The sequence below is a fragment of the Pleurodeles waltl genome, chromosome 4_2 (assembly GCF_031143425.1).
Source record: "Pleurodeles waltl isolate 20211129_DDA chromosome 4_2, aPleWal1.hap1.20221129, whole genome shotgun sequence".
NCBI classification, from domain to species: domain Eukaryota; kingdom Metazoa; phylum Chordata; class Amphibia; order Caudata; family Salamandridae; genus Pleurodeles; species Pleurodeles waltl.
In genome coordinates, this window is record NC_090443.1 from 124041801 (window position 1) to 124066266 (window position 24466).

General features: G+C 41.6%; 1 protein-coding gene across 2 annotated transcripts in view; it reads right to left on the reverse strand.

Annotated features, from left to right (window-relative positions):
• The window catches only part of TSPAN31 (tetraspanin 31), a 155448-nt gene that overhangs the window by 85499 nt on the left and 45483 nt on the right, over positions 1 to 24466 (reverse strand). Inside the window, exons 2-3 of one of the 2 annotated variants that reach the window (XM_069230928.1) lie at positions 6977 to 7144; positions 2469 to 2549 (exon numbers count right to left, since the gene is read on the reverse strand). The exons of the other annotated variant lie outside the window; for it this stretch is intronic. Of the exons in view, the coding sequence (XP_069087029.1) occupies positions 2469 to 2549; positions 6977 to 7144 (249 nt within the window). The remainder of the gene's footprint in view (positions 1 to 2468; positions 2550 to 6976; positions 7145 to 24466) is intronic. 2 annotated transcript variants of the gene reach the window in all.

Genomic DNA, 24466 nt, shown 5'->3' on the forward strand with positions numbered 1-24466 from the left:
CCTGCAAACCCGGAAGGTGTGGGGCCCTTCCCCACCTTCAACCCTACCACAGAGAGCCCTACTAGCTGCCCCACATACCCCCAGGCAGCAACCCTTACAACATAGCACACAGAGAGTTCAGGCAGAGGTCTCCCTGCCACAACTAAGAAGGTGGAGGCTACCCCGGGACCAGCTCCCGACACGGGGAGACCGGGGAAGGTCTTCCTGCCAACCCGGAAGGTGTGGGGCCCTTCCCCACCTTCATCCCTACCACAGAGAGCCCTACTAGCCACCCCACATACCCCCAGGCAGCCACCCTTACGACATAGCACACAGAGAGATCAGGCAGAGGTCTCCCCACCACAACTAAGAAGGTGGAGGTGCCCCATCCCCCTCTATTACCTTTATTTGGGGGCAGTCAATATTTGTCCGGAGGACGGGCAAGGGATCCTTGACAGAGGCCCTATTCCTGCCAGGTTCTACCATAATTACGGATACAGAGGGGCTGCAATCAGTATGTGTGGGGAGATATTGCCATAATTACAGTTGTTGGAGTGCAGGAGCTCCAATACTGGCCATGGTGGGCTCTCACCCACCTCATATCGTATAAAAGAAGTGCAGTAGCACTGCAGCCTTCGTGTGGAAAGCACTTATAGGGGTGACTCCAATACATGTTGCCTTTCCCCATGGGACTATTTTCCTTCTTACCTATACTGGGGGATGTGTTAAATTTGCGCTGTCATTTTGCCTTGCTGTACTAACAAGCATTTCAGAATCTGCATTACCTGTCTTGGGGGAGATTATGGTTTTATGATAGGGCAACATGGAAATGTTTCTTATTTTTTCCACTCATGATGATGTCTGCGCATTCCTGATAATGTGGACATAATGACTTATGCCCTAGGGAACTGTTCTCACATCATGTGCATCTGTTATGGGTGATAATAATGACTTGCTATTGGGGAATGTTTCATTTTATGTGCATTTGTGATGGTGCCTTGGTATCTCTGGTATGTTTATACTGACAGGTAAATTCTTGGTGATAATGACAACTGCTTATGTAGCGGGGTATTACTGACACATGTTGCGTTTTGTCTAATGTGTTATGCAATACAGTTTATTTTTTTTATATAAAACTTGTTGTTGCATTTCCTTTCAATCACTTTACACATTGCCTCTGGGATAAGCCTGACTGCTCGTGCCAAGCTACCAAGGGGGTGAGCAAGATTTCCTCGCCCTGACTAGAGTGGGTGGGCTCTGCCTAGCTTAGCTGCATATGCTAGCCAACCAGAAACTCCATTTCTAACACAAGTTGTCAGCTGTTTTTTCAACTCTTTCCTGAGGCACTACAACACCTTTTTGGGTAATCGCGTGCATTCCTTAACCTGGATGGTACCATCTCAAAATTATTCACAGACAAGTATGCTTCTCTCTAGCACAATACTTCATCGCTAAAGCAAAATATCTGGCAAGATAGCCTAGTTGCTGGAGACTTTGCCAACCTTAAAGCTTGTGGCTCATCCGGATCACCGGCAGACCCAAGCCCAGCACATCTACCTAAGAAACTCCTCACTAAGAGCTCAGCTACCATCACAGCAAAATTACTGTCAATGATTCCCTAGAATCTGGTATATTCCCAGACGTTCGCTACATAAAACCCATTAAAAAATAAAATAAAAATCTGCCCACTTACATCCAAACAGGTTTCTGCCCTGGATGGAGCCCGGAATCTGCACAAATGGCAAAACTACACTGGATTGAAATAAAGGAGTGGCGCTTCAGCTAATAAAGCTTTCTATCAACTTTGACATAATCAGCCACCCAAACCTGCTCTAAAGGCTTGACCTAACAGGGATAGAAAGTTCAGTATCCTTTAGTAGTTTCTCAATCCCTGCTAGAAGATCTCTTATCCTACTAATGCCTCTTTTTTGCTAAGCCTCTTTTTCAGTGACATTGGGAATTTTGCATGGCTACAGTGAACCTAAACCCCTGTACATTTCCTTCATAAAGGAGCTCAACATATCCTTGAAGGTCTACTATTATGATGTCAAACAAATTATAAAAAAAAAAAAAAACAAAAAAAAAAAAATGGTAACACTGTTGATCTTCAATTCTGTACCACTGACAAAATGTCTTGAGCTAAACACTTCCAAAACTGAGTTATTGAGTTGTGGTGAATGGACCACATTTCCCACGTCCACCTTCACCCCAATGGAAATTGGTGTGATTTGTTACAGTTAGGGGTATTAAGCTCAGCATAAATGTTTCAATACAATACTCCAGTGGGTAAGCAACAAGAAAAAGAAAGGATGTGGGTCAGATTTTGGTGATGTCCGCACAAGCTCCGACACCGACAACTTTGTATTTGAAAGCCATGCAACAGCAATCATTAGAGGCCATATAGAGCATCGGACCACCAACTGTGGTCAAAAGGTTTCGGAGTTCTGCACCACATCACAATCCCAGCTCTATATACCTAAGAGACTTACCTGCTGACTTTGATTTAGTGCCAAGCAAGAGCATGAGACACCAAACTGGAAAATAAAGACGAGGAACAAAACCACCATGTACTGTGGAGAAAAGAAGCAAGTTAAGGAAAACAGACCTCTTTTAAGCACTAACCACATCCAAGGTATAAGAGGTGTACAGTCAAGAGTTAGAGTCCTTGCTTGTCTTCATTATTTAGTTATCTAGGGAATACTTTTACACTTTTACAATTTTACAATTTTCAAGAACCTGGGAAGTGTTCTGAAGATTGGGTAGTATTTCAGACAATTCAGGTTTTCCTTGGACAACAGCCATGAAAAAACGAACAGGGAGATAACTGCCTGGTTTTCATATTGAATGACGTCCAACAGTACAGTCTGTAGAAGTTCAAACAGGTGTTAACACCACAATCGCCAACAGTGGTGGAGATTAGAAGTTACCATGGTAATTCATATTCTGCAAGGTATTGCTCCTGCCTTGTGCAATCATACGCAAAAAGGTTGTCACAAGAATTGCCCCAAGATTTACTTCTACGATTTCAACTTCTGACATCTGTTTATAAAGGCAGCCATATTTCTAAGCTCTGCCTTCTACACATAGCACATACTCTTAAACCAAGGGGCTTAAATGGTCCTGCAATCATTTGTTTGTATCACAAAGCCTAGAGTGAATGCTGAATATACATTTCTAGGCATAAATTATTACTTTTTCATTGTTGGGAAACCAAAAAAAGAAAAGAAAAAAAAAACACAACCCAATCAAGTCACAAGGTAACATAAAAAGCTAAGATACTAAGAGTAATGGGTGTTATGGTACAATACAACTATATGGTTACAGACACAAGTGCAAATACATTAAAATTAAGATACTTTATTTTGTTTGTATCTTTCGGTCCATTGTAGGCCTCTGATAGACATTCCACATGTTACTGAGTAGGCATGACAACATTTTCAAAAAAGGAAGCTCAAGAAACTAGAACAAATTTGGGGGGGATGGGGTGTCACACTTTCAACTAATTCATAAATCTACTTGTCCCTTTGGTTCCAAGTAGTGCGGTAACAAATTATGGCAGCAATCTCACGATATAAGGCTCCGACAATAGCCTCTCTGGTTATGCCAGTGCTCATACTATAGTAGGGTTGGAACACTATCAAATCCCTTATTGTGCCACAATTCTACCGATGTAGATACTATGGCTGGAGGTAGCAGTGAAATAGTTCAGGGTTGAAATGCCCTATTGAGTATGTGCAAACCTACAAACCTGCAGGTTTTAAGGTTTTTCACAAGCTCTTCTATATTCTTTTCTAATAATGAGAAAGCTTGGAAATGTATTCCTGACAGTTGGGGGAAAAAGTAAATTCTTGGTAATTCATGAAAGTCGTAGATCTGCACTAATGCAAGGATCTACTGTGGGTGCACTTTTGTGACTTTCTTTAGAAACTGGGCAGCTAATTAGGTCTGGCCTTAAACAAGAACTTTTGTTCTTATTAAAATTCTGTTTGTCGCGATCTGTTGGCTGGCTTCACAATGAGTGACAGCACTGTGCTCTTTTACAAGGAGCGAATTGGCACACAAAGTAGTTTTGTTCAATATTTTTGCCAGTGTTTGGTATGATAAAAAGGACCCAACAACTCCCACAACAAAAAAGTTTTACAAAAACCATGTCAAAACAAGACACGCATTGACAAAACCAAAAGGCTATCTATCCCTGTCAAACCCACTGTGTTTGCCAATACTTATTTTCAGGTTTCCCCACAGTCATGTTGAAATTGGCGACACTGATTTTTTTCATCATGAAAACAATTTTGGCAATACTAGCCTGCATTAACACATTTTAATAAATGATGCTTCAAAGAAATGGCACCTGACATTTCACAGTAGGTTAGCAAAACATTTTTTTCCTAGTTTTAATGAACATTTTGATTTTGAAAGCTAAGAATCCTCAATCTTCCTATCAAGTTTCTGCAAATATTTGCATCTAATCAGAGAGCATTGTGGAAGTGTTATACGTAGCCTCATCTTGTTAAACTCTGTCAACGTGGCACGCATTTTTATATTGGAACTACTAATAGTGCAGTCCAAGCTTACAACATTTCCATAGCGCACAAAACCTACTAATAAAGGCTTTGCATTAGTGAACCATAAATACAAGTTTGAAAATCATGAACATATGGACACAAATGTTACCTGTAGGCATTACCTTTCCCTGATCCATAATGTTGTACTGTAAACTAAAACCTAAAGGGTTTGTACTGCAGGGGGTAGGGACTCCTTGTCACAAGGACAATAAATATGAAAACTGGTTGTCCCCTGACCCCAAACAATATGTCCTGGGTGTTGGGCTATAAGAATTCCACAAGCTTGCAGACATGACACTATGAGGCAGGAGACATCCATCTGTGTGTAAGTACAACACTTTGAGGCTACGGCTGAACAACTCTGTTGATGACTGGCAGTTTGAGGCGGTCAGATGGAATTTTCTTGTTCCAAACGAAGTTACTGCCCTGTCCTCTATTCTACCTTAGCCGACTGTCTACAGAGGCACTCAATCCTTGGTTTCTCTGCTTAAATTCTCAAACAACCTTCAGTATCAGCCTTGCAATAGCTAACATGAGATGCACTGTGACAGATGACTGGCAGGATGTATCCCAGTGTGCAATTACCCCAAACCACAACAAGCCTGACAGGCAGAAAGGTGGGTACTCATGCTTTGGAATCCATCGGAGTCAACAAACGTACAGGCAAACAGCCTGCAGCTGCCACCTGCTCTTTTTGAAGGGTGATGATCGCATCTGACAGAGTCTACCTCAAGACCATTTTGTCAGGCCACTCCTACATCAAGCCTTCCTACAAGAACAACAAGCCAAACAGCCACTCTCTGGAACACAGAAAGGATTGCTCTTTGATCCAGACTGCCTGCAGCACCAAACGGAGGTATAAGAGAAGACATATCAGCAGAGGTCTACAAACAAAACGTAATCAGAACTATTAATAAAAAGTAGCTGTTTACAATCAAACTGTGACAGAATTTTGGGGCCATTTTGTAGCAAAATATCCTGACTGGATAAGTCATCTGCTTCAAGAATTTACTTATATTCCACAAGGCTGATTGGGGACAACAAATGCAACAATTTGGTGCCTTGGAGACTTCCAGCTATATGGAACAGTGCAACACATTGAATTTTTTGCAAACTACACAAAGCTTGATAAAAGTCCCAGGCTAGTCTTAGTCTTCAGAATGCGATAAAGCAGATGAAAACAAATCTTTGCCAACTAGTACATGAAAACTAATGTGAATGTGTGACACCATATGTACACTATTATCCTATGTGTACCTTTTTATCAGCCAGTTTAACTAGATCTCCAACAGCCTCAGAAGGCCTCAAATATATTTGATCCAAAACTTCTCAATTAGAAAGTGTACTATCTTTGGTATTGGGATTTCTCTGCTCCACGTAGTAAGCCCCTTTCCAGATGCCTTCTTTGTGCTGGTGACCCAGATACCTTTTGAGAACACAGTAAATGCTTGATCTTTCAGCCTCATATTAGAGGACGAAAAAACAGGCAAGGCACCATGGGCTATGCACATCCTTTGAAAGTGGTTACCTTTCTTGGGCACAATCCATCACCCCCGCTCAGGAACATGGTTCAGCTGCATAAAGATACAAAGAATGGAGTTTCACTGATCGTGCAAACTAGTAGAGTTTAAGAATTTGAGTTACTGACTAACTTTAGACTAATCATCTGATCAAGCGCTGAACTATGAAAGTTGCCTAGTCAGTATTCTAAACTGGGACTTGTGTATTACATGCAAACCATTGTAGGAGGTTTGTTATCATACAGAACCAAACTTCGCTATTTCATTGATTACAAAAAAAAATATATATATATATATATATATATATACATATACACACACACACACACACACATATACACATACATATATACATATATACACAGACACACACACAACACTCATCTTGAGTGTATTTAGTATTTCAACTTTGTTACTAAATCAGAATGAACCTACAAACCTGGTCTTCATGCTTGTAGATAAAAGGCACAGATAATGGTCTGCATCCCTTTAGGTGCTAAATTCTCCTGAGGTGTTGTAAGTAAAGTTATACTTCATCAAATGTAAATTATATAGGCCATTAATGAAGTGCACAATCCTACCCATCACCTAATTAATGAATGGTGTTATTATCCAACAGTACCATAATAAGAAAGAAAAGTAATCATTCAAACAGGGACTGGATGGAACCTGTGACTAACGCACATACACATACACATACACATACACACACACACACACACACACACACACATATATATAAATATATATAAATATATATATAAATTTAATAATTGAGCTATCCTCTAAGAAAGAAAACAGTTTCTTACAAATTCAGTTATTGAAAGGCAGTGCACATCAATTCAAGTCTGATATCAGGCACCTCATCCAATAACAGTTTCAGAGCACTTTGGTTGCAACAGTAAAGGATACCATGAAAAGCATGACTTGGTGGTGGTTGGCAGCTCCGATGAGCCCTACAATGGAGATGAGAAGCAAGAAGACGCCAATAGCTATCACACCGCCGATTATGGTAATACTGGAGACTATGCCGAAGCCCTTGCCCCAGGCCGCCACTCCAATCAGCAAGAGGCCCACCAACTGCAAAAGGTAAAAAAGGATATAAGTCAGCAAGGCTTTCACTTGTGACAGCCACCAGAGTTAACAATAGGCTCCAATCGTGAAACACCTTTGTTTAGTCCTGACCTTCAGTCACCTTGTAACGTGCAAGCTAAAGAAATAAATTTAAAAAAATAAAAAAGATACACTCTTGCTAGGTGAAACTGCTAACTTGAATTAAGTTGCTGACTCACTGGGGAAAGCATAGGAACACAATTAACAGGATCTGAAGACAGGTGGTTTCTCGGAGGCAAGTAGATTAGCCGGACCTCAAATCAAAGAGAGTTAGCGCTTCAAGCATAAAGGAAATAACTTTCATGCATTTGGGCCACACAGCTAAACAGGAGGAGGGAAGGGAGATTTTAAAACCTTTCCAAATTTCACGCAGTTTGCCCTTATACCTAATTTGTTTTTGTGTTAAGTTTTGAACTGCTGTCTAGTGATACTCTGCCTTAATAATGGTAGGAACACTCTACAGAAAATGCCAATAGCACAGTAAATAACTTTTACACATTGATAATCATGAATCCAAATATATGGTTTTCATATTAACCTAGGAAGGCTTGAAGCACAAGTCCACTGCGCAGGGATGGGGAAACGTACCTGTAGCGTATATGTGTGTGATATATATATATATATATATATATTTATTTTAAAGAGTAAATAAAAAATTCTCAATAGGTTTATTTTTTTTTAAAACTGTACGTAAAGATAGACATGTAGAGGAGAAAAAGGTACAGTAGCGGATAATGGTAAGTATATTAAAAAGATAATGGACTATAGACATTAAGTACAAAGTATGTTAGAGTATACTTTTATTAGTTATACTACATAAAGTATAGTAATAGAACACAAAATGAGGGAGAGTACATTTATATAATAACCTTGAGGGGTTAAGAAAGCATTTCAATGTGTCCATGTAGGAGGTGATCAGCACACGCTTGATATTTTAGCTAGTGAGAGTACAGAAAATAGAGAAAGGGAGACATTGGAAAAAGGGGTAGAGCATCACAAGGATTAGCAGATGTCCAGTCATTGGTGGAATATAAACGTTGATAGCTGTCTAATGGATCAGATGGGAGGAGAGGCGGAGACTATGGAGAATTTATTTGTTGTGTAAATCTATAGCGTTCCATAGTCTGAGGGAGTTGTTCGGATTTTCGATTTAATAGATATGGGTATTGCGTGCACCATGAGTGTATGAGATCTATAGCCACCATGTGTGGAAGGGGATTTGGTTGGCTGATTTCAATTTAATTATGCAACGTTTAGTCAGTAATAGGTTTACAAGGTTCCTTTAAGAAGCTGAGAGAGGAATCTATGACTGCAAGAAACCCAGGATGCAAGTTTTAAAGATCATACTGAGGTGGCTTGAGATCTATCTAAATATGGTCAGAGTAGTTTGCAGCTGACAAAATGTGTTCTATGTTGCCTCCGTTTTCCTTGTATTAACAACACACCTGACGTGGTGTCAAAGAGCTTTTCAGTGTGTTGCAGGCTACTATGGAGCCCAAAAGGATAGTGGATTAGTAAAGGGGAATACGAGTACAGTATAATGGGAAGGTAGGATTTAATTTGAGCGGAGGACGCAAGTCTGTTATTTGGATTGAATAGAATATTGGTGGTATAGAGGAGAGAAGAATCCAAAAGTGTTAACTCTGAGATCATAGTAGCAGGATGAGGTTTAGGATGAGTAAAGGAGAGATGAAGGAGGGGGAAGAGTCTGTAGAAAGGGATTGGGGAGATCTTTGTAGAAAAATGAGGTTTGGTACGAGTTAAAGGAGAGATAAATGAGGGAGAATTTAGTAGGGTTGCTTGGGAGATCATAGTAGTAAACTGAGGTTTGGGGCGAGTCAGGAGGGAAGAGTCTAAGAAGAGTTATTTTGGAGCTCATTGTAGTAGAATGGGTTTGCAATGAGTCAGAGAGGAGATAGTGAATAGATTGGTAGAGGTATAGGGTGGTGGTTTGACAGTAAAGCTTTTGAGACTATTTTTTCCTCTTGTACAGTAGGACTAAAGTAATTGATATATAGCTATATTATTACATAGTAAAGGAATATATGTGTAAGGCATATACAATATTGAGATTTAAGCTGTATCCCATAAACACAGACTTAAGAGTTGCAGTATTTGAAGTTAATAATTGTGTACTTTGAAAAAAAAAAATTGTTCCCTCAATATTTCAATAGTGAAATGTTGGTAGATAAACAGTTAAGATAATATTTACCTATTGCGGCAGATTAAAAAAATAAAAAATAAACGTAAGCATCTAATCAAACAGCTAATAAAGAAACTATGCAAAGATCTATGAACATGTTAAGGGTAGAATACACATACAATATATAAATACTCACATATAAACAGTTAACTGCAAGTAAAATATACATTTGTTAACAGGCTAAAACGTATGTATGTATTTTAAAATGAAAAAAATATATATACCCATTTGAACAAAGAAATATACACATCTAGATATGTACACATCTAGATATGTACACATAGTAAAATTATAAAGGTTTGCATTAACAGGGATATGCAGTCCATTGCTGTTTGAGTATGATGGTTATGTAGGAAAGAGCCAACTCTTGAATAGTCCTCTGAAGATAAGATAGGTACGCATGGATCTTATATTGGGGGACTGATGAATGAGAGAAAGATGTACCATCTATTGGCTTTTTCTTGTACGGCGATGTTTTGAGGCAGGGTGCCAATCTTGAGCGGAGGTTTCTTTGCTAAACATATTTTGTGTTTTTATTCCGGATGAAAAGCAGTCCTGTTCCATGTATTGCTTTGTGGGTGATGCAAAGCAGCTTGAAGGTGGATCTTCTTGCAACCGGTAACCAATGCAGGTCCCTCAAGGCAGGGGAGATATGGGCGTGTAGCTTTACATGTAGGAGAAGTCTGGCAGCCAAGTGCTAAATGCTTAGTTTCTTCATAGTAGATAGAGATGATCAATGGCAGAGACCATTGGCAGAATCCAGTTTAGATAGTAGAAGACAGATGGCAGCCTGTACCTTGTGTGGAAATCTGAGGTGGGGGAAGATGCGTCAAAGTTTTCATGATGATGAAGCTTGACCTTATTAATTTGTCCACTTAAGCATTCATTGTTGACTTGGAGTCCATGGTAATTCCAGGGTTTGTAACTTCCTTAGATACTTTTAGGAGGTGGTCCCAGATTGTCAGTCCAAACGCAGAATGGGTCATAATTTTTCAAATCGTCACATGTGAGTACTTGTTTTTGAAGCATATAGATTGAGTTAGCTCCATGTCATCCACTGACCAATGGCTTCAGGCACCTGAATATTTGGGAGCTTGCAATGTCTTTGGAGCATTCCAGTTTAAGGAGTATGTATCATCTGCATAGTTGTAGCATGCGAGTTGAAATTCACTGCTGGTAATGACATGATTTAGATGTTGAAAAGCATGGCTAAGATAGTTGAGCCTTGAGGGACCCCTGCTTTTGTGAAGCAGGGTTTAGATGAGAAAGTGGGAGTATGGATGACATTTGTTCTGTTTTGAAGTTAAGATGTGACCCAGTTAAGAGCTGTCCCTAAATGCCAGCTTCACCGACTTTGAAACAGTTGACCATGACACCCTAATACAAAGGCAGCTGAGAAGTCCAGGAGAAGTAGTGCAGCAACTCCGTTGCTGTCTATTGTGTTTTTAAGATCATCCCAGATGGTGAAGAAGTCAGTGCCTCTTCCAGGGCGGAATCCAGTTTGGTAGTTTGAAAGCATGGAGTTATCTTCAATGAACTGTGACATCTGGGCGAACTCTGCTCTATCTGTTTGCCCAGCAAAGGTCCATTTATAATTGTCTGTAGTTTTTGGGGCCATCCAGGTTTGTTTTCTTTAATAATGGGCTAATGAATGCCTTTATAAGGTCTTGACAAAAGATTACCGTAGTTAAAGAATTATTGATGATAAAAGAATGTCCTTGAATATGTGTGGCAGACAAGGATCAGAAGAACAGCCAGAAGGCCTGCTTGCTTTGACCAGATCCATAAATTCACTTTGTGAAATTTGTTTTAAGAAGTGCAGAGGCTGGTTTTTTTTTTTGGCAATAGGCTGGTGGTTTTCCTTTGTTTTAAATAGGAGTTCAATGTGCGCTTTGGTTGTGTGATGATTTGCCAGTTTGTCTGTCAATTCTTGAGTAATGGAATGTGTTCCTCCCATTCATTTAGGTTTTTTGAAATTAGTTGAGAATTTTATAAAATTCCTTATTTGCAGATATAGCATTCTGAATTCTGTCTACATAGTAGTTTTCCTCTTGCCCGGCCTGCTTATGTGAGGCAATCCAGCCTGGTAAGGTGCTGACTCACGGTGGCAGAGAGACTGGCCGCGAAGCTGAGCAGGCAGTGGTGGTGGTGGTCGACCTGAGGAGGGCACGTCTGGGGGCCCCAGATGTCAAGAAGCAGAACTGCCCTGTAGACAGGAACAGCGGCTGATGGCCTGTGGAGCCTCCTTGCAGTGCGAAGCGATGGCAAGGTGAGACAGCACCTCCTTCCCCTCTGGCCTGTAAGGATTGCCAGGCCTGTACATTATGAAGCAGATTGAGAAGGTCAACTATCCTCCCCCCCTCACAGGACATGCTGCACTGTTGGGGACATAGGCCTCTTAACAAGCAGCAAACACACTGGTGAGCGATTGCCCTAGGATTGTGGAGCCCGCAGGTTGGGGGCTGGAAGCAAATACAGGATTGTGGGGGCCCTACGGGAGCTGGAGTAGAGGGAAGTGCCACTACCTTTATAACATCAGAGGAGCTGGGACGCTTTGGCGGACCAGGGCGTCATGATGACTGGACACCTGCCACTGGGGTGTGGTCTGGCGATATAGCCTTTCATCTACCCTCCCCTGGCGAGGGAGGAATGTGCTGGGAGCTCGATGTAGGGCCTTGTTGGCCCTGAAGGATCGAGGGTCTGCACCTGGGGTGATTTCTCTAACTGAAGGAGTGAATAGCGACACCCACCTCATTACTGGTGGGCAGAGGTAGACTGTGGAGGCTTATGGGGGCTGTGTGGACCACGCTGATAGGTGTTCAGCCTCGCAGAGACAACCTGGGAGGAGCACTGCGCACCGTAAAAAACAATGGTGAAGGACAAGGGATCAAACGTGCAATATATCAACAGTGAAAATATAAATAATCATGCCAGATAATTAAGAATTAAAATGCATCACCATGGGGGTTGAATTCTTCATCCTTGCCAGCATCAAGTCGAGGAACCCTGAATGGCTGAGTCAGGATGTCTTCCCAACATGGGATATTTTTTTCCCTGAATCGTGCGTCTAGGTGCAGGTGAGCTCCTTCTACCTCACTGCCATGTTTCCCCACCTTATATACCTTAATTAAACTCAAGAGGAAGATTCTAGCAATCTCCCCCTCCCTTCAGTTATAAAATATGAAATTCAAGCACTGGCTGTACTCTGTCTGCGTCGAAAACATGCAAAGAATCATGCCTTGCCCCAATGCACATTTTAGAGACAGAGGAGCTGTACTTTTCCTTGATGAAAACATTCCTAGGCTCAGGCTCTCATGTCTACTGTCCACATCCCCCATGTTGTGTTCCAACACTGTGGGCTTTTCTCACCAGCACAGGGTTACAAACATGTTCTGTGTGGAAAACAAGCTTGCTGTGGCCAAAGTTGACCTAAATCAGGACGCCAACAAAATAACCAGTCCAACCACTCGGTCTACAGCTTGCTTCACTCCCTTCATTAATTCATGTAGGGCTTGTGAGTTTGGATGGATTTAGAGTGATCTGACATGTTAAAGCAGCACATACCCTCAAATTCTGAGCAACTGTGGTCATGTTTTAACAGTAAATAGTCAATGGTTGCCCTGTTTTGCAGTGCCTCTTTTCTGGTGCCTCGTACATCTAATAATAACTCTGCTAAAGCAATCGAGGTATGCTTAATTTTCTTGACCATCAAACATGCTAATTTGTTAATAACTTGAGTATTAACAACAGCTGATCCTGGAACTCCTCCTACAGAAATACTTAAGCTCACATACTCGGATTTAGATAACTGAATTTCAGAGTCGCAGTCTTTGCTTAATTGAACTGCTTCCCTTGTGTTTGGAGTATGTAATATCAAGTGAAATGGAAACATCAGAAGTCCTAACCGCATAAAAGCACATGGTCCTCCAGTTATATTAGCAGGAATGTACAGATAGGTGGTATTTCCACAAGCGAACAACTACCCTGCCGCTAGTTTGACATACATGATGTGACTACCGGCTGTCACAATGTGTTCACAAGACATGTTGGTGAAATTTCTAAATGTTTAGTTTTTTTGCTGACAGTGCTTGTTGATCCCACGGGATCTCTTGAGAACATTCCGTTGTTGCTTCAAGGAACATTTGAGCACATTTTCCAATTTTCTAAGTGTCGCAAGTTGAGTTGTTGTCCCATTTTTCATCCTTTGTCTCTTTGCAAAACCAGCAATAGTGTGTTAAGTTTGTCAACACACCACTGCCACTTTCTTTCACCACTCCATTCTTGTTGGTGGCATTAAAGATTTACAACAAAGCACTGGCAGAAGTTGGTATAGCAACTAGACACTGAAGTAACATCAACTGTACTTTTCATATTTGTCAAGCAGAAATCCAATTGGTTAAGCACAGTTTGTGCCAGATAAGTCCAAACATTGTGCGTTTAGTGCAGTAGAGATGTCAATCATTGCAGTTGGTCAATCACCTCAGGGCTGGGGGCTTTCGGTCCCTCCCAACCCCACTCGCACTCTCCCAATGTGGGACCACACAAAACAGCTAGCACACAGACACCTCATAACATGATTTGTAAAAGAGACAAGTATGATCATACACACAAATAACATTTGTCAGCTGATACATACTCCATCTCTCATGTTCTCAACTGTCTCTTGTGTTAATGTTTTTATGCAGGGCTGGAAAGCTCTAGATGTCATGCACCCCTGACAGTCCTAGACTACCACAACATCCCTACACCCAAGTCCCAAACCCTCCTACATAGCATTCTGGGACAATCAAACATGGCACCTTAAGTTTTCTCTGAAAAAATGTGCTGGGGAACTGCAAAAATAATTTGCATGTATGCTTTACTCCCGTTTCGCATCATGCTGAACTGTGTAAAAGTGGAGTTATGCAGCAGTGGCCTTATCTTAGAAGGCAGACACTGACCGTAAACAAGTTCAGTCAAATTATCCTGAAATAATTGAGAGATTCAGGTAGTGAGAAGTTCAAAATCCAGCAGTCATAAGAGAAAACTCTTGGTCAACTAAAAAGGGCAGAACCAAATTAGTACAGCTTCTCACTGTGCAAAGATATGCTGTGCTACTAGATGCAGGGACCACTCATGCTGTGCGAGAGGATGCCTTCTGAGTTAGCGTGCCTTAATGTTAAGGGATCCTGCCAGTTGACAGGCCATCAGGGAAATTCCATGATTTGCCAAACGCTGCCATAGGCGCAGAGCCTCTAGGCAGCTACTTGCTCAAAGCATGCAAATCATGACCTGCAGAATCTGATGTGGCTCGGTCAGGAGCTAAGGCTCCCATTTTTGTCTCCCAAACTGGACAGTGTTTGTGGCAACATGGGGTTGTAGCTGTAATGATGGGTTAGCATGCACATTAATGATGTTTCTGTGTTTGTCAAGGGTCTATTATTAAGTATCAACAAGGCGTCATTCAAATGATCTCTCCAATTTTTCAGAGTACTGTATACTAGTTTTCGCAATTGGGCTTTTTAGTAAACCGTTCATTCTCTCAATCAATCCTGCAGCTTATGGAGTATGATAAATCCACTCAATATCGTGTTGTGAACAATAGTCTTGCACCAATATACCTTCATAATGTGACCCCATGCCACTTACGACTTGCAGTGGGACTCCCTAATACAACATTAACAAGTCCAATGTTTTGATAGTTTAGAATTGAGTAGCACGTTTGCATGGAAACGCAATCAGATATCCAGAGTAAGTGTCCACCACAGTGCAAGTGTATTTACACCCGTGACTATTCGGTAGTGGCCCAATGTAATAAATTTGGGATATCGGCCTCGGCGACTTCCCTCTCCGCAACTGACCTTCAACAGTTTGCGGGACAGATCTTTGTTGTGTGTATTGACAAATAGGTCTCTGCATTATGGCAGTTTTGATTATATCTAGAGGACTTTGCATCCCTCTAATCTCTGCCCACCTGTTAGTGGCCTTCTCTCCTAGGCGTCCACATTTCTGGTGCAACCATTTAGCCAACTCAACCAAGTCAGAATCCTGCGTTGCCACTTATGCCTCTGAGATTTTGGCTTTGTTGTCTGCAAAGCAATTGAACCATTGTTCTAGTGAATCAGTGGAACAGTGGGCATCTACATGATACACAGTAACAGTACTTTGCTCTAGCATTTCCCTAATTTCCTGTCACAATTCTTTGCCCCACAACTCCTTGGAATATATTTGCAAATTAAGTGCATGCCATGTGGGAAACCAGGTGGCTAACCCTTTGGCGACTGACCAAGAATCAGCATAGATGTACATGTCCCAGGAAGTTCCTGTTTCAACGCTTGATATACAGCATATAATCCTGCGTATTGACTACTCCTCCCTTCTCCTGTAGTGAAGAGCAGCTGCTGGGTGTCTGGGTTATATAACACTGCCTTTCAATGTCTTTTGGCCCCTCGTGTACTTGGCTAAACCATCTGTGAACCAAACATGCTTCCTATCCTCCGGGGACAAGGATTCAAAGGCTCACCTCACCTCACGGGTGAGGTATCTCTGGCACCTCCAACATCATCTCATCATCCTGCATTGGTGCTGGTGCCACCCTTTCATGTAGGGCCGCTGCTCCTGCTGGTTCCACTTGGGCCCTATCCTATATATATATATATATATATATACATACATACATACATACATACATACATACATATTTCTATTTAATCACACTTGCTTCCTGTGCATGTCCTGTCCGGTAAGTTTTGGGTGAACTCATCATGCACTTCATTATTGGGATCTCCGGTCCCAGATTGACACATACAATTTGCATATTATTCCCTGAGCAGTTACATGCATCTCAATGTCTCCTTTCTGTACTGGCCATAAGTCTAACGCCTGTTCAATTGCCTCCTTTGCCAATTCAAACACACACTGCTGCTGCTGCTGCTGCTCTCCCCATTCAAACTCATGCTTCTTTCAAGTCACTTTTTACAAAAGGGCCAAAATCTGACTCAAGTGAGGCATATGTTGTTTCCAAAAACCAAACAATCTAGTTTATTACAGGGTGTGGCAAATTCTAGTAACTTTTGTTTTGCCTGCGGCAATACCTCCCCATGTCCCAGATTCCCCTAAATTCCTAGAAACGTCACATTTTGAGAGGGTCCTTGCATCTTATCTGGATTGATCATCCACCCTTTGCTTTACAAATGTTCCACAACTCTGTCCAACTAAGTCTGCACCTGTTCTTGTGTTTCTCCCTGAATCACCACATCACTGATATAGACAACTGCACCCCTGGAATGACAGGTACTTCATCGAGGTGTTCTGCCACCAGCCGGTGACAGACGGTGGGGCTGTGTACATACCCCTTAGGCAAAGACAACATCTTAAACGATCTTCCGTTCCACAAGAAAATTAATTGTCCCCAACTTTCAGGGGCCAATGGTATTAGGAAAAAGGCATTAGCAATATCAGTGGTTGCATAACAGGTCCCTTTATGTTTTTGTATCCTCTCAATCAAAGTGATGGTGTTGGGGACGCAGCAGTCAAAGGAGGCGCATATTTGCTCAATTCTCGATGGTCATTCTACAGCGCCCATCCGTTTTGTTTATAAGCCACAAAGGACCATTCCACTCAGTAGTGACTGGTGCCACCACACCTGCCTCTATCAAATCCTGGATAGTCGTATCTCCTCATGCCCTCACAGGATTTGGTACAGTTTCAAGGGAATCACTTTGGTGGCTGGAGGCACTTTCACTGGGAGTATCTTTATATGACCCACCCTCACTGCTGCCGTTGAAAGGTGTCACTTTGATCCAAATTGATAACCTTTATCCAAGTATAAAGTCACCCCCTTCAAAATGTGTCCCTCCTAGTGTATATTCTGGGAATTGACAGTCAAAACTGTATTCTTTTAGGCGTTCTCCCTATTTTCATTTGAACAATAGTCTGCACTGTGGGGGTTTGCTTTCCACCCGACCTGATGGGGTAGTGCTGACCTGCTTTGATTTCCAAATATTGAAGAGACCTCCGTTCCGGTGTCCACCAAGGACCTAACCCCTTGAACATTTTTGTTTCCAGTGAATTTCTAAATCAACATGGGGTCTGTTATCTTTGCGAGCCCATTCCATGTGCCGGAGTTTGATTTATTTTCTAATCTGATTTTAACCTGTTGACTTTTGCCCAAGTCAAGTTCTCCCCCCCCCCCCCCCTCCTGTTTTCCTCAATCAACCAGTCAGTATTCAAATCGTCCTCCTTCCCCCCCCCCCCCCCTCAGATAAACACTTTTCTCCCTCTTTTCCTTCCTTCTGCATCTGTGACCTGCACCAATTCACTAGTTTGTTATCCTGCTTATTCACCTTTCTGCTCCCCTCCTTTCTGTCCAGCCCTTGCTTGCAATACATCTCACAGTCTCTTGGTATCTATCCCATATATGTCCTTTGTTGACACCATCCTTCAGCAATGCCATAAAAAAAACTCTCCCCTAGATACTGTTATTAGCTGTGCGACCTTCAGACCTCAAGGATTTCTCAGCTCATCCAATCTACAAGCTCTCCTAACTCACGAGCTGCGTCCAGCACATCCTTTAAGGGGTTACCAGTCTGGTTGATTAATAGGGTCATTATCACGTTTGTAGGCTGGAGGAGTGAAGCAAATTATTTTGTTTCACCCTGATAAAGAGAGCGGTCCATCTAACAGACTGAGCATCACCCTGGAATTGCAGTTTCCATTCCCTCCTCCTTAATTCTCTGCATTGCATCCCTTAATGTATAGCAGGGCTTATCATTTTGTGGCCAGTCTGTGTTTGATACTTATAATTACACCACATGAATGCTAACTGCAGAAGGATTATCTGTTGGTTACTCCAATAGTCCCTAAACTGCTCCTGTACAGTGGGATCAGTGCTCAGTGTGCAAAACCTCAGAGCATTTCCTACATCTAGCATTACTACAGATGATACTGTGTCAAATAATCACATGATCCACTTAAGTAATGTTTCCCCAAATATCTGCCTAGTATGTAATTTATATCCTGTTGTGTATAATTCTCTAGAGAGAGTCCATAGCTGCCCCTACCAGGGTATTGAGGTCCATGCTGTAACTTTTGTCTGTGTATGTGCGGCGCATGAATCATTTTCTGTACATCTGCCTTGCCCTGACCAACACTATTTTACAAAGCTCTTTGCTAGAATCAGAAAAATCAGTGGAATCCCAAATATTTGTATCCCAAGTGTCCGGATTCCAGACTAGCCCTGCTTTATCAATGGCTAAATGTTTTTTTTTTTTTTTTATTTTTTTTTTTATTATTTACTCTACACTTGCGCTTTTTGTATTTATACTGAGCAACACACACAGCAGCTTTCTCTGCCATGGACTGTTAAGTATCAGCTTTATCCTACAGTAATTTATTCTGACATGACAGCATGGTTGAGTTATTCTTGGCTTCAACTAGATGCCTCTCCAATTGCTGATATTCTTGTTCAAACTAAACACATTTTTCATGCATTTTTCTATGAGCAGATAACAGGATCCAGCCCTGCCTGCCTAAGAGATAATTCCCACCCCTTATCTATGGGCATTTTTTTTTCCCCCCAAAACAATTCAATAGCAGATTTGATTCAGCATCTGTAAAACATGCGCCCCGATTCTCACATAACCCTGCATCACACCTATTCATTCGCAAGAGCATTATAGGGTATGTCATTTGGCCCCTGGGAAACTTCTTTTGACTTTTTGGCAAACATTTTCACTTTTTGTTTTACTTCGAAATCCTGTAGACTGACGCCAAGATGTGTTGCTCTACTTTGAACAGTTTTCCCACTTTATATACCTTAAACAAACTCCAGGGGAAGATTCTAGCAACCTCCCCCTCCCTTCGGATATAAAATTCAAGCACTGGCTGTACTCGGTCTTTGTCGAAAACACACAAAGGAATGGGTCCTGCCTTAATGCATGTGATGCTATTGTGTTTGACCAATGACTGTTTCACCACTGCGCATATTAGTTGCTCAATGTTCACCAGTAGCACATTATATGTTTCGTTCAGTTTAGCCGCCTATTGGCTTTGACATTGTATTAGCCATTACATTCTGTATTCTGCCTATTGGCTTTGACATGCTGTATTCAGTTTAGCTGCCTATTGGCTTTGATATGGCATTAGCCATTACATTCTGTATTCAGTTCAGCTGCGTATTGGCTTTGACATGATATTAGACATTAGATTTTGTATTCAGCTCAGCTGCCTATTGGCTTTAACATGACAGACATTACATTTGATATTTAGGTTAGCTGCCTATCGCCTTTAACGTGGAGTTTGACATTGCAGTTGAGAATCCAATCTGTATTTTTCCAAGCTATGTTTTTCCACAAGATGAACCAAGCTGTTTTCTTCACACCAGACTAGACATGATAAGAGAGAGTACATTTGGTGTTTTCCTTTCTGCTCAGGCATGGGAAGAGGAGAAGTCTAGGAGATCTGGCCAGTCTCTAAAGGCTTGCATAGTTTTCCCCGAGTCTGAGAGGAGGGGGCACGCTTTTGTAAGGATGACTCGGGGCTTCAGAGATTTAGATTCAAATCTGCTTGACTTCAGGCTGGAACTAGGCACCAGTTGCCAGTCTCCCGTTTGGGTAGATAATCTCTTTCTCGCAGTTGACCGGAGTCATCAACTTGCAGACCCCAGAAAGATGAAGCTGAAGATAGGTCTCAAACGGTGATGCATTTGATTCATACGCTTTGCATTAAATATATAACCTGCTGTGTACATTGCAACTGAGAAGTACTGTGATATATCTTGTTTTCATTGCTGCGACTACTTTTACTCATTTGAACGTGTGCTTGAAAGCTATTAATTTGTCTCTCAAGAACTTGTGGGTGGGGAAGAATTAACAACAATAAAGGTCTTCTTTGAACTCAGAAGTGCATTCCAGAGATGTTCTGTAAGCTCGGATACAAGATAAGTAGGAAGGCAGAACATTTTGGTACCAGGAGTGGGGTCGAATTATAGATTTCTACGTGCGCAATTTAAAAGTGTAATTGTTTTTTGTTGTTTGGAGAATTACAGAAGCACGGCAGACCATGTTAGAAAATGCATGTGTAGTTAAAATGCCTGATGGTGCTGTGAGAAACATGTTTTCTTTTTGTGATAAAGCATATTTAGAAAATGTGCCTTTTGGAAGCGATGATGTTCTTTTTGTTTTTGATAGAAGGGTTTGGATACTTTTATCTGCTTACAGACAAATGCAGGAGAAATGTAGGCAGTTGGAACATGAAAATAAGAATTTACGTGAGCAGATTAGCCAAAATACATTAATGCAAGATAATGCTGAAAGTTATAAAACTGTTGTTTTAGAAGAATGTCTTTTCCCATTCCAGTAATGAGGGGGTTAAGACAGCTGTGGGCCAGTCTGAGCCTCCGTGTGAGCCAGGTTTTTTGGCAATCGAAGTGCATTCCTTAACTGATAACACGGAAAACAGCGCTCAGAATGTGATTTACGAGGTACCATCGCAAAATGAAGTAAAACGAAAGATTTTAGAGTTTCTTACTGTTTGCACTAAGCAAGAGACACCGAGTTTCATTTGCTTGTTTGATTTCTTGAAACAGAATAGCCCTCATCTGAGTGAAATCCTAACACTTTGGTATATGGTCCCTAGGAAAAAATATAAGCAGCTGCTTGTCAACTGGTCTTCTGTAGTTTCTTTATTCACAATCCTTCACACCTACAGATCGCTTTATTCTTCTGAATGGAGTGTTATTTCTCTTTGATAACTTTCCCATCCGTCTGTTCATTTGAAATTATAAAGGTTATTTAAAATAAATTTAAAAAAAGGGGGAGGGTCAAAAAGCCCTACCTAAAGAAGGAATGCCTCTTTAACCTCTGGACCTTAACATATGGCAGTGTTTCCCCAAACAGAGTCGTGAAGTCCAACCAATAAACAAAAATGCCTTTAAATTCTTTTTTAATCTTGTCAAATTTGCTGGCTTCAAAGACCAAGGTCAAATGTCAGAGAAAGAAAAGTAAAGTGAATTATGTGACAATTTGTCTGGGATATAGGAAGTTAAAAGGAAAGGCTGGAGGACATTTTTTTCTTAACACAACAGAATGCCAATACTTGTAAATGAACACAATCAGGAGTAAGGAAAGCAAAAATAAAGCACATTATTGGTAATTCTGAAATGTTATGGAAACAAAGGGTATAATAGGACCGTAACACTTTACTTAGTGACACACAAAATATAAATATTTACTGAAACCAGAGTTCCATGCGTCATTATTAGTGTGCCATATAGTTTTGTCAGTAAAACTGCCAGGGCAAATTTAGTGGCCCTTCCAATGTGAAACATGCTGCCTGTAAATGACCGCGTGCTATTACATGATGCTTTAGTTGCATCAACAAAAGAAGGAAAAAAAAAAAAACACTCCTATCCATTAAAGCTAGGTGGGTCGCAAATGTTTGTTTTTCTCAAAACCTTGGAAAGCACTGGCCTTGAGCATGTACAAAACTGGATGTGTTACAAGAAACAAGACGCGCAGAAAATGGAATTCCTCATTCTTTTCTCAAATTTTAACAGTGGATTGCCACAATAGAAGCTTGAAAAACTAGGGACACTGGGTGTTACCCTCAAAGTTATCTCATTGGTCTCTAGATGTTAGTGAAATTTGAAACACAGTCACATTTTGAGTCCTCTAAAATCCAAACCCTAGAAGCCCACAGCTCGTCCAAGACTGCCTATACAACATGCACGTCTTTGCACTTAGAATGCCGTTAATACGTAGCCTACAAACCGAATGGCTCCACCAGTATAAGTAAGCCAGAGGACAAGTGATCCTTTGCTTCAACTTAAGAAGAGTTGAAAAAAAAATCCACTAGAAAGTGCTACATGCAGTACTTTGCCTAAAATCTTCAATGACTCCCTTTGGATCTCTGCACTGCCACCTCCTTCCAACTGTTTACATCTAAACTGAATAAACCTTTAACGGATTCTGCCAAGACCCCTATCCGTCTCAGTTCAACATCTGTCCATTTAGCCCTCACCACCCCAATTACTCCTCTCCCAAGACAACCTATTCTGTGCTTCTCACTGGCTTTCTTCGCAAAATGTGTTTCTGCAATTCTCCTGGATCTCGTCTGCTGAGGAGTAAACAGCCTGAGTCAGCATCTCACTTAAGAGATTGTGCTGGAATCCCTAAAAGGGAGCCCCAGAATTACTTTGGTCTGCATCGAAACTACAGTGGACAGGTCTGACTTCCTCCTGCCACCACGGAGGAATCACGTAATCATTAATTTACAGAAATAGATTCTAGTGTCAGAGCACAAGCATCCGGGACTTACTGGTAGCTCTAACCCATGAACTTGTGTGAAAATAATCAATGCAAAATGCTCATTTCACACATCTCATTTTCCTAGGGAAGGCACTAATTGTACTAACGAGAAGCACAAATTATGCAACTCTCATTTGGAAACTTAAGTTACAAAAAACTTCTACAGAAAGGAGGGGAAAACATGGCCTGAGGCTAAACTAGGATAGCTCACGCCACACAACTGCTTCCTACACAGGAAGCACTACAATCCAGTGCCCTTGCAACCAAGCACTGGTCCATGGCGTAGATTGCTACTGGTCTGATAATGTGCTTTGCCATTTCGCAAGGAGTATCAAGCACTATACAAATCGATTTACAATCATCCTATTGAGAACTGCAGTCATGTAAACACAGTACTCGACCCTCGCCCTACTGAGAGCTGCGATGACAAACATGCAGTGCTCCACCACAGTCCTACAGAAAACTGCTATGGTACACAAAACAATGGTTTTCTGGACAAGCATATGGACACGGCCACTCACTGGAATTATGCAGCAGGGTTAAGTAAATTATGCAGCACTAGTATTACTTTCGTTATTTTGTCATTTTTTGGTTTCGTCTGCACATGTGCGCTTTCACACGGTTTGCAGAATCTTTTGTGAATAAAAAATAAATAAAAAAGAAAAATCTTATGGGGACGATAGCTAGAATCACTGACATAAACCAGACATGTTATATGATAATTAATGTTATATGGGGGCACAACTGTTGCAGTAGGGCAGTTTGATGCTTTAGGGACCACCACCTCCCTGGGGTGGTAATCAAATAAATTGCTGGCGGCCATGCAGCCCCGGGGGCCACGCAGCCCTGGGGACCGCCACCCCCCCCCACACCGAGTTATTTTACATTGGAGATGGGCTGCGCAGCTCCCTGGTGAAGCCAGTGATGGCCCTGGGGACCACCACCCTCCAAGGCTGGCTCCCGCCGTGTCCTGGGGTGTCCACCACCAGGACATAGCGGTTTGGTTTGACTTGTCAGAAGCTTTGACAGCTCCTGCCAGGTCAGAGCAAACACTTAACTTTCTGCAAGTCAGAGCTGTGAAACCGCTCTCACTTGCAGTGTCACGTAGGCTAATTATTCTAATGAGACTAATGGATTTGAGCAGCAGAATCGCCTGCGGTGTGGGAGACGGAGTATTAACCCACTACCGATGACACCTGTCGCCGCAATCTGGGTTTTGCTCTGGCTAACTAGCAGTGTCTCATCTCCACCCGAGGGCAGAGATTATTGGGCAGCCGAGCGCATGACATAATTGATTTCTCAGGGAAACCGTGGTCACTCAGGTCTCATCCGTTTCTCTCGGTCACATTAGTCTCACATTTTCAATAAGATTTTAATGAAGCGACTGCATCTTAGATAGCAAAGCATGTGCTGCAATAACCAGGACGATAAAAGGACAAAATTTAAATGTTGACAAGGAGAGTAAAGCATAGAAAAAACGCTACCATATTGTCACTAAAGTCAACAGACTAATTCCTACCTAGGCTATAATAGAGCACAGCATGTTAAGCTCTAATTCTGCCCTTCAGGTTCCCATGGGAAGACATCATCCCCTATACCTGGGCAAAGGCCTGAAGTCTGCATAAGCAGCTGTAGCGAAGCGTTCAGCAATCCGCATACAGTCGTGGTTCTCTGGCTGGAATCTCCCCAGAACGTGTAAGGGACAGGGAAGTGTTGTTTTATTATTAAAAAAAACTAATATTATGAGAAAATGACCCTACATAAGGATGAGTGTTTTTCTATGAATGTCATAGACAAACT